At 40.8% G+C, this 11,440-nt stretch overlaps 1 protein-coding gene across 1 annotated transcript; it reads right to left on the bottom strand.

The window, feature by feature from the left end:
• On the bottom strand, positions 1–8,331 carry P2RY10 (P2Y receptor family member 10). Its single transcript, XM_075259084.1, has 3 exons — positions 8,191–8,331; positions 2,022–2,085; positions 1–1,018 (listed from the first exon to the last, which is right to left on the bottom strand). The coding sequence occupies exon 3, from the start codon at positions 967–969 to the stop codon at positions 1–3; it is 969 nt and encodes a 322-aa protein (XP_075115185.1). The 5' UTR covers positions 970–1,018; positions 2,022–2,085; positions 8,191–8,331.
• Positions 8,332–11,440: the final 3,109 nt, after the last annotated feature.

Here is an 11,440-nt window from a genome sequence, read left to right on the forward strand (position 1 = left end):
TCATCTAATGGAAGAAACACTGTCTTTGCTCATGAGACGTACACGGACAACCGAGGAGCTACATCTGGCTAGTTCATTTTGGAACTCCGAGGCAGTAAAATAATACAAAATTGGGTTCAGGCAGCAATTAAAACTGGCTAATGACAAGGAGAATGGATGGAGATTTAGAATAACTTTTTGCACTGCACAATTGTGGATTATATTTGCATTGACCATCACATAAAAGAAGAAACTAATGTGATAGGGCGTAAAACAGATGAAAAACACAGAAGCGCAGGTTAGTAACATCCGTAAAGCCTTAAGTTTCTCCTTCATATTTTCGCACCTGAGTGAGTCGCTTTTTATTTCAGCTCTTGTTTTTAGGGTGCAGTACGTCACAATCACGAGAGGGATGAAGAAGCCAGTCATCTCTGCCCCTACCATCATGATGACAACGGACATGGGATTCATCTGTCTGTTTCCAAGATCAACAAAACAACTAGTACTTGTGCTGTTCATTCCCGAGCTCCTGTATATTGGGAAAGGCAAACAGGCCCCCCCGACCACTATCCAAACACCTATGCTGATGGCAGCATCATATCTCCTCTTCCACCCTTTGGCTTTGAAAGGATTTGCGGTGAAGATGTAGCGCTGAACACTGATCAGAGTTAGAAACACAATACTTGCATACATGTTGAGATACTTAAGGTAAAAGCACAACAAGCACAAGAAGTTTCCAAAGGGCCAAGAATGATTTATATAGTAATAGATCCGTAAGGGCAATGACAAAACGTGTGAAAGGTCGGCAAATGCCAAGTTGATCAAAAATATGATGGCCTTGTTTTTCCTGTTGATGAAGCCTCGCAAAAGCCAAAGAGCAATACTGTTTGCAAGTAGACCAGGTATGAATATAATGGTGTAGACGATGGCATATAGGGTATGCCGGAATTCTAGGGTAGTGTTGCAGTATATTTGGCTGCTGTTAGGCATCTTCTGTTCCTTTTTGTTGTAGAAAATCTTCTTCTAATAATTTTGCAGCCTGCATAAAGAAAAAATGGTATAACAATGAGTATTATGGGTAATACTTCTGTATTATTAAGAAGACCTGAGGGCTTTTTATAAAGGACCTTTCACCACCTCCACCAATTCTAGTTCTTAGGTTCTTTTAATAGACGCCACTCGATTGATTTCATCACCGTTGGAATTTTTTTCTCTAGCCCCCATTGTACCCAAGCAACAAGTGCAGGTAGTTTTGGTGTCTGATTTGCTATTTAAGCTCTGTAATGTCAGAAGGGCGGTGTCAGGCAGGGGACGCGAATCAGAGCTCCAATCAGAAGCAGCCAGTGTCAGAGCTCATAGAATATAAATAGCTGATAAATGCTGCCTGTGACCCAAAGGAGACCATCCCCACTGTCAAGCATGGAGGTGGAAACATTATGTTTTAGGGTGTTTCTCTGCTAAGGGCACAGGACTACTTCATCGCATCAGTGGGAGAATGGATGGAGCCATGTACCGTAAAATCCAGAGTGACAGCCTCCTTCCCTCTTCCAGGACATTAAGAATGGGTCATGGCTGGGTCTTCCAGCAGGACAATGACTCAAAATATACAGCCAAGGCAACAAAGGAGAAGTTCAAAAAGAAGCACATTAAGGTCATGGAGTGGCCTAGACAGTCTCCAGACCTTAATCCCATACAAAACTTATGAAGCTCCGACTTGCCAAGCGACAGCCTCAAAATCTTAATGATTTAGAGATGATCTGCAAAGAGGAGCGGACCAAAATACCTCCTGACATGTGCGCAAACCTCATCATCAGCTACAGAAAATGTCTGACTGCTGTGCGCGCCAACAAGGGTTTTACCACCAAGTATTAAGTTTTGTTTGTTATCTACACAAAATGTAAATTAATTTGTAAAAATTTATACAATGTGATTTTCTGGATTTTATTTTCGATATTCTACCTCTCCCTGTTAAAATTAACCGACCCTTAAAATGATAGACTGCTCATGTCTTTGTATATATAAGCTTTATAGCATGCACTTACCTTTACATGCACGCGCATACATCTGCTGTGGTCATTCTATATTAGCAATAGACCAGTTGCGTTCCTATAAGGTAAATGAATACAAAATTTAATAAGGATGCTATTCTTATCATTGTGATCATTCATGGATAATTTCTGATAAATTGTGTAAAGCTAAGGCTATGTTCACATTACAGTTATTACAGTCCTTTGAAGTCATTCATCATAGGAAGACAACAACGGATATTAATGGTGGTAGAGTAATGAGCATAGATGGCGCACCCCCATCTGCATTTGTTTCCTTTGATTATAATGTAAAAAACATGACGGATGCATTCTTCCATTATCCATTGACTCTCTTGGCAAAAACATATTACAATATTGTGTCCTCTTCACACATAGGTTAGATAGGTTCCTAGGAGCCCTGACAGTGTTATATTCTGTTTTATAGATAAGTTCCTAGGAACCCTGACAGTGTCATACACTATGTTTTATAGATATATAGTCCTAGAAGCCCTGACAGTGTTATACACTATGTTTTATAGATATATAGTCCTAGGAGCCCTGACAGTGTCATACAATATGTTTTATAGATAGGTTCCTAGGAGCCCTGACAGTGTTATACACTATGTTTTATAGATAGGTTCCTAGGAGCCCTGACAGTGTTATACACTATGTTTTATAGATAGGTTCCTAGGAGCCCTGACTGTTATATTCTGTTTTATAGATAAGTTCCTAGGAACCCTGACAGTGTCATACACTATGTTTTATAGATATATAGTCCTAGGAACCCTGACAGTGTCATACACTATGTTTTATAGATATATAGTTCTAGGAGCCCTGACAGTGTTATACACTAGGTTTTATAGATATATATAGTACTAGGAGCCCTGACAGTGTCATGCAATATGTTTTATAGATAGGTTCCTAGGAGCCCTGACAGTGTTATACACTATGTTTTATAGATAGGTTCCTAGGAGCCCTGACAGTGTTATACACTATGTTTTATAGATAGGTTCCTAGGAGCCCTGACAGTGTTATATTCTGTTTTATAGATAAGTTCCTAGGAACCCTGACAGTGTCATACACTATGTTTTATAGATATATAGTTCTAGGAGCCCTGACAGTGTTATACACTAGGTTTTATAGATAGGTTCCTAGGAGCCCTGACAGTGTTATACACTATGTTTTATAGATAGGTTCCTAGGAGCCCTGACAGTGTTGTACACTATGTTTTATAGATAGGTTCCTAGGAGCCCTGACAGTGTTATATTCTGTTTTATAGATAAGTTCCTAGGAACCCTGACAGTGTCATACACTATGTTTTATAGATATATAGTTCTAGGAGCCCTGACAGTGTTATACACTAGGTTTTATAGATAGGTTCCTAGGAGCCCTGACAGTGTTATACACTATGTTTTATAGATAGGTTCCTAGGAGCCCTGACAGTGTTATATTCTGTTTTATAGATAAGTTCCTAGGAACCCTGACAGTGTCATACACTATGTTTTATAGATATATAGTTCTAGGAGCCCTGACAGTGTTATACACTAGGTTTTATAGATAGGTTCCTAGGAGCCCTGACAGTGTTATACACTATGTTTTATAGATAGGTTCCTAGGAGCCCTGACAGTGTTATATTCTGTTTTATAGATAAGTTCCTAGGAGCCCTGACAGTGTCATACACTATGTTTTATAGATATATAGTTCTAGGAGCCCTGACAGTGTTATACACTAGGTTTTATAGATATATAGTCCTAGGAGCCCTGACAGTGTCATACACTATGTATTATAGATATATAGTCCTAGGAGCCCTGACAGTGTTATACACTATGTTTTATAGATAGGTTTTCCACTACATTTGGCCCCTTTCTCTAACTACTTATAATATAATTGCAAAATGTATTGCAAATTATTGTTTCAGGCGCTTGCTACAAGTTTTATAATCTATTTACTAATCTAATATGGTGTAAATTCTAGACATGTCATATTGCCTGTAAGGACAGTTTAACAACTGACCACAAGTCCAATGACTGGAACAAACCACACCACAAAGATCTCCATAGTCTGAATGTCGGGTTGGAACACTTAATCATAAAATAGGTACAAAAATGTGCCCTCAATAAGCTTGTGTGAAACTGGACTAAGGCTGGGTCAACCTATGGACTGTTTTGACATAAACAACTTGTAAAATAGGATATGTGTAAAGAGGAATATGTCAGAAGCTTCATATTACTATGAGAATGAGAAAAAAAGAACTATCTGACCACAAGATAAGATTTCACCACAAGAGAGGAACAAGATAGCATCTAATATATACAGTGTTGGCCAAAAGTATTGGCACCCCTGCAATTCTGTCAAATAATACTCAGTTTCTTCCAGAAAATGATTACAAGCACAAACTCTTTGATATTAATAGCTTCATTTATTTTGCTTGCAATGAAAAAACACAAAAGAGAATAAAAAAAAAGTCAAATCATTGATCATTTTACACAAAACTCCATAAATGGGCCGGACAAAAGTATTGGCTCCTCAGCCTAATACTTGGTAGCACAACCTTTAGACAAAATAACTGCGCACAACCGCTTCCGGTAACCAGCAATGAGTTTCTTACAAGGCTCTGCTGGAATTTTAGACCATTCTTCTTTGGCAAACTGCTCCAGGTTGTCCCTGAGATGTGAAGGGGGCCTTCTCCAAACTGCCATCAAGAGATCTCTCCCCCACAGGTGTTCTATGGGATTCAGGGCTGGACTCATTGCTGACCACTTTAGAAGTCTCCAGTGTGTTTTGGGTCATTGTCCTGCTGGAAGACCCATGACCTCTGAGGGAGACCCAGCTTTCTCACACTGGGCCCTACATTATGCTGCAAAATGTGTTGGTAGTCTTCAGACTTCATAATGCCATGCACATGGTCAAGCAGTCCAGTGCCAGAGGCAGCAAAGCAACCCCAAAACATCAGGGACCTCCGCCATGTTTGACTGTAGGGACCGTGTTCTTTTCTTTGAAGGCCTCTTTTTTTTCCTGTAAACTCTATGTTGCTGCCTTTTCCCAAAAAGCTCTACTTTTGTCTCATCTGACCAGAGAACATTCTTCCAAAATGTTTTTGGCTTTCTCAGGTAAGTTTTGGCAAACTCCAGCCTGGCTTTTTTATGTCTCTGGGTAAGAAGTGGGGTCTTCCTGGGTATCCTACCATACAGTCCCTTTTCATTCAGATGCCGACGGATAGTACGGGTTGACACTGATGTACCCTCGGACTGCAGGGCAGCTTGAACTTGTTTGGATGTTAGTCGAGGTTCTTTATCCACCATCCGCACAATCTTGCGTTGAAAACTCTCGTCAATTTTTCTTTTTTGTCCACATCTAGGGAGGTTGGCCACAGTGCCATGGGCTTTACACTTCTTGATGACACAGGAACATTCAGGTCTTTGGAGATGGACTTGTAGCCTAGAGATTGCTCATGCTTCCTCACAATTTTGCTTCTCAAGTCCTCAGACAGTTCTTTGGTCTTCTTTCTTTTCTCCATGCTCAATGTGGTCACACAAGGACACAGGACAGAGGTTGAGTCAACTTTAATCCATTTCAACTGGCTGCAAGTGTGATTTAGTTATTGCCACCACCTGTTAGGTGCCTCAGGTAAGTAACAGGTGCTGTTAATTACACAAATTAGAGAAGCATCACATGATTTTTCAAACAGTGCCAATAATTTTGTCCACCCCCTTTTTTGTTGAATTATATCCAATTTGGCTTTTTGACAATTCTTTTTGTGGTTTTCCGTTGAAGACAAATTAAATGAAGATAATAATACCAAATAATTTGTGCTTGCAATCATTTTCTGGAAGAAAATGAGTATTATCTGACAGAATTGCAGGGGTGCCAATACTTTTGGCCAACACTGTACGATGTTAAAGAAATTCCTATATTTCTGGGTTGTTTTTAGGGTCATAATTTCCATATTTACAACTTGTGGTGCTCTAAGCACTAATTCTGATTACACCCTGCCATTCCCACGCCATCAGTGCAGTTAATTTTGGTGCTTCTACTGTCAAGTGGGTGGAGACTGTGTCAGAGCTCATAATCACGCCCCCTTGCTTGCTCCTACTTTATACACACATATGGTTTATATGGTGTAGTAGTAGGATAATGTTTTTGAGAAATCATAATAATAATATCTGGTGAGTATTAGCCAGATGCTATCCTTCCATTGACTTTATACATCTATCGACTATATACGTATATACATCCTTGTTAAAATAAGAAGCTGCACGATCTTGTAGAAGCCGAGAACCATTACCGTCCCTGCCTTTTAACAATTAACAAAAACCTGGCATAATGGAGAAGGCTGAGGCCCCACATTGCGGAAAAGCAGCTTTTTTGTTGCAGATTTTGCTGCGGTCTTTTGGAGCCAAAGCCAGATGTGGATTAAGCAGAAGGTAGAAGTATAAGGGCTTCTTTTGTATTTCCCATTTCTTTTGTAACCATGCTTGGCTTTGGCTGAAAAAAAACGCAACAAAATCTGCAACAAAAAAAGCTGCGTTTCGTCAACGTGGGGCCTCAACCTTTTTTGTTGCAGTTTCTTGAGCCATGGTGGCATGTCCATGGGTTTGTCGCAGGCATGTCCATTGGTAGATCATTAATTTGTTATCAACTACAAAGTTGTCAAGTACGTGATATGGCACAGTTATCCCATGGGCAGAGAGTCCTAGAATCAAAAGATTGATACGAAGAAAGCAATAGACCGCGCTCGAGGTCACAGTAGAATTTATTGGTTAAAAGGTGCACAACGCTAAAACACTGCGTTTCGGGCCCTCACGCCCTTTTTCAAGTGCATATACTGGTTAAAAAGACCAAAAAAACAAAAACAAAAAACAATATTCAAGTAAAGGATACACAGAACAATTAAAAACAATATTCCAAATGGACAAACAAAAAAATAATAAAAGCAAAAAGCTACATCCGGGGGTGGTCCTTTCCCCTTGTTGAGATTCTCGGAGTGTTATGTGTTTCACATTGGAACGCATGGCATAGATGCGCATGCGTATTAAATGTTATTATTCCGTACTTCCAGTTTTCATCTAGTGGGCGGAAATAGAGTTGTGGGGCATCATGCGTCTCAGGCTGGAATGCAGTGTGTCCATATGCAAATGATCACACTGGACCACTGACTTTCACATGTACCATAAATAAATTAGTTTAAATAATTTGCAAAAGGAGTGATTATGTCTAACCCTGTGACATCAAAAAAATGTATATGCTCAAAGGGATTAATACTTGATTTGTCTGGCCAGAGTCGTTTATCGTTGCCAAAACCGGAAAAAAGAAGGGGGAAGGGGGAAGGAGGAAGGGATATCTTGGAAAAGCTAATGAGAGATAGGGATATGGACAACACTAAACTACTATACTTGGTAAGTATAACACAGAATCAAAAAGATGACTATGATGCTTAAAGTCTGGGCATCTGGACAGGGTTCAAAACAGAAAGTGTGGCCAATGTTATTATCAAACCAGATCAGCGTCTTCTATTGCTCCATTATTCAGTTGCCTCCGCATATCTATTGTAGGTGGGTTAAGGGATGGACCTCTGATCACTTCCATAGTAGACCGTGTGTTCTGAGAACTTTCATAGTCAGTCATAGTCAGTCTTTAACCAGTTTCCACCCCATGACATACTAGTACATTAGTGGTGGGTGCCCGTTTCCCCATCATGAAGATGTTGCTGGTTCTGAAGGTGAGTTGATGCCAGCAACATAGGATGACAAATGTCTACGAGTGGGGAAACACTGTTCACAGCTGTTTCACGCTTTAGTTGACACCATAAATAATCATGGTGGTATCTAAGAGGTCTTTTTGTGTTTGACCCCCTCCATCGGCACCTTTGTGATACAAAGATGGGGTGCTGATGCATTCTCATGGTGATGCGGGATACAAAACAGATGAGCATTAAAGAGCATCGGCATACAAGGATCACACCACAAAACCTGCTGTCATAAAGATACTCCGACCAAGTCTTGTAATTATCCGACTTTAACCATGATCACAGTCACTCCTATCCTTATGTTCCTCCATTTTCCTTGTCTCCAGCACATCAACATCAAAAACTGACTATGCACATGCTGCCTCATATATCCCACCCCTAGATAGGTGCAATTGTAACAAAATATAAAATAGTATATACAATGAATATAAAGCTTACCTTCTCGTACTGAGCAGTGTCATTGGTTTGTTCTGTGCAGCAGACATAGAAATAAACCGTTATGAAGTTGAGATAATCTGCACAAGTGGTTGATGCACAGTAAGGAGGAAATACAGAACTGAAGTCACTGTAAACCACATCTTGTTTTCTCTGCTTGTGTGGTTGACATCATATAACATGAAAGTAGACAGTTTTACGTAGGTTACAGGAACCAAGGATGCATGTGATCGTCTAGAAAAGGTAGGCTACGTGTGTTATTTCCTCCAGTTTACAAAAAATACATAAACTTGGTGACATCTCATAGGCTGTTGAATAGCACAATTTCAAGTGGTTGACCCATATGAAGGTATATCACGGCAGAAGGGAGGTCCTCTGTCTCAAATGCCTTACATTAGCTAGAACAGGGCCATATAACCATTGGTCAAATTGTGTACCCATATCAGGCCCTATAGCAGTAGGGGGGGTCACCTGTTATCCATCTTGGATCCAGTGGGACGATCTTGTCTCACGGTGCTGGGTAGCGTGTCTGTTCTCTGGACATGGATACTATTGAAAACAACATTGATCAAGGATCTGTCAAGTCCTTATTCCCCATCAGTGAGGTGCAATGAACACCGAGCTGGAGACAGCACTAGATCTAGACTTTATAGATAGCTCTGTTGGGATAGGGCCAGGTGACTATAACTAAAGGCAACATTGTATTATTGTGGAGTCTGAGAAAGCATGTCTGGGTCTTCCAAGGGGCATTATATTATGTACGGGCCACTAAGGGAGCATTATCCTATGTGGGGGCACCTGAAGGAACATCATACTTTGTGGGGATCACTAAGGGAGCATTATACTGTGTGGGTGCACAAAGGGACAGGGTGGTAATGGTCCTTTGCATGGCCTAAGTATGAAATCTTTGCACTGGGCCAACCAATGAGCTAAAATGTCCCTGAGCCAGAGTAGAGTATCTCTGGAAAAGCAGCTCTGACTGTGAAGGACACAGACTCGCCATATGGTTGGCTTACTTGCACAATTTTCCCAGTATTGTTCAGCTGGACCTATAGCCGATCACCAGGCGGCTTTCTTATGAGCTCATCAACACGTGATAAATGGGGGTCCAACACCCCAACCCCTATAGATCAGCTGTTTTGTGCACTCTGAATGCAGCCAGAATCAGATGGCTCTGTGACTGCTTAGTTCCCATTTTAAGAGATTGGACTCCCACATCCCATATTAATAACTAATCCTAAGAATAGGTCATTAGTATGAAATCATGGACAACTCCTTTAAGTTCCTTAATTGAATAAAACTCCCTTATACTGCCTTATAAGTACCCATGGGCATTAGCACAGCCGCAGCAATATACAGAATATACAAGCCAATAACAGGGTACAATATATTACATGTGACTACTCAGGTGTGTTTAATATATGTAGGAGGTTTCCGTTGCAGCAGAACGTTGTTCACAGGATGCACCTGTTCCATGCTCGACCAATATCGTCATTTTATACTCTTCTTCTTCTTCATATCAGTCATCAATGTAGAAGTCATTTCAGCAAGGGAGGAGATTAAAGGGGTATTCCCAACTAAACTATGGCGAATCTTATAACCCCGGTTCATCACACAGGTATAAACTTTCCTCCCACACGTAGGAGACATTGTTATCTGCACATACTCCATATAAGTTTAGCTTGTGAAATGAATAATCTCCTTGTGCACAGTTTATATATCTTAAAATAAGATCTTTAGCAGTTTGTGGAGGAAGATGCTACGTGTTAGTGAAGCTTCTGTCTTATCTGCAGTTTCATTGTATGTCTGTTTTACATAAGTGACATCATACTGTAACTACTTATGACTCAGGAGTGGCAGATATTAGCAGGGGGTCACATAGTCATTTACTGTACAGATGTACAAATGTAGAAAGGTTTACCTTGACACTGACAGCATGATATCCTATCACAGAATTAAAAAAAAAAAGCCATTGAACTGGTCAAATTGAAGTAGGGTATCGCAGTGTAGTTAATGTGTTAAGTGTCAAGTTAAACATTGTTAAATGTGTACAGTATGCCTGATCCCTTAGGCTAAGGTCCCACATGGTAAATTGGGAGAATAACTATTCGCCTGGCCAATCCCTATGGCTGGAATGTTTGGGAATAACTCCAGCAGGTAACGGGCCCTATTTTCTTACCGATCCTTGCTCCTGCTCATCTTCTGCGGAGATGGCTGTGATCTGGAGCAGGGATCGGTAAGGAGGGCCGTGAGCCCGCAAACCCCACAAACACCACTATCATTATATTCAAGTATAATGATCGGAAGAAATTGAAAAAATCTATAGTCCAGCTCACCCTTGGATAGACAGAAAATCACATAGCCGGGTTGGAACCTGAGCCGGTGCTGAATACAAGAAGAAGAGACGACGAAATTCCAGCAAACACCAGGCATGGATGAATTAAAAACTTGAATCTGTATTCTTCAATCCGTAAAAAAAACAACAAACCATCATGTCAGCGGGGAGTAACAAAGCTTATCACCGTTAGCAATGATAATAATAATAACCCAGGAGAGGTAAGTAACATTGTTTTTTATTTTCACTCACCTCTCCTAGCCTTCCGATCATTATCCGATAATAATAATTATTATCGGATAATGATCGGAAGGCTAGGAGAGGTGAGTGAAAATAAAAAACAATGTTACTTACCTCTCCTGGGTTCTGGAAGGCTTTATGGCTACTTGGTGATGTCCAAGACATCAAGTGGGCCAGGCTTGCTTCATTATGCGTTGCAACTCAAGCCCCAGCTCAAGTGGCGTCTCTTCCATCATTTAAGATGGCCGACACCAGCGGGGCGTGCACCGGAGCCCAGGAGAGGTAAGTAACCGTGTTTTTATGTTTGTATCCTACCCTGGGCCTACAATCATTATAATCAGAGGTCTGAAAAGACCCCAGAGTATAATAATGTTCATGGGTGGTCCACAGTGAGGCACAATAATGTGTGCAGGGGCCACTATATAGTATAATACTGTGTACAGGGGTCACTCTGGGGCATAATACTGTGTGCAGGCGCCACTATGGGGAATAATACTGTGTGCAGGGGCCACTATGGGGTATAATACTGTGTGCAGGGGCCACTATGGGGTATAATACTGTGTGCAGGGGCCACTATATAGTATAATACTGTGTACAGGGGTCACTCTGGGGCATAATACTGTGTGCAGGCGCCACTATGGGGAATAATACTGTGTGCAGGGGCCACTATGGGGTATA

Source organism: Leptodactylus fuscus, chromosome 11, assembly GCF_031893055.1.
Source record: "Leptodactylus fuscus isolate aLepFus1 chromosome 11, aLepFus1.hap2, whole genome shotgun sequence".
Lineage (NCBI taxonomy): Eukaryota > Metazoa > Chordata > Amphibia > Anura > Leptodactylidae > Leptodactylus > Leptodactylus fuscus.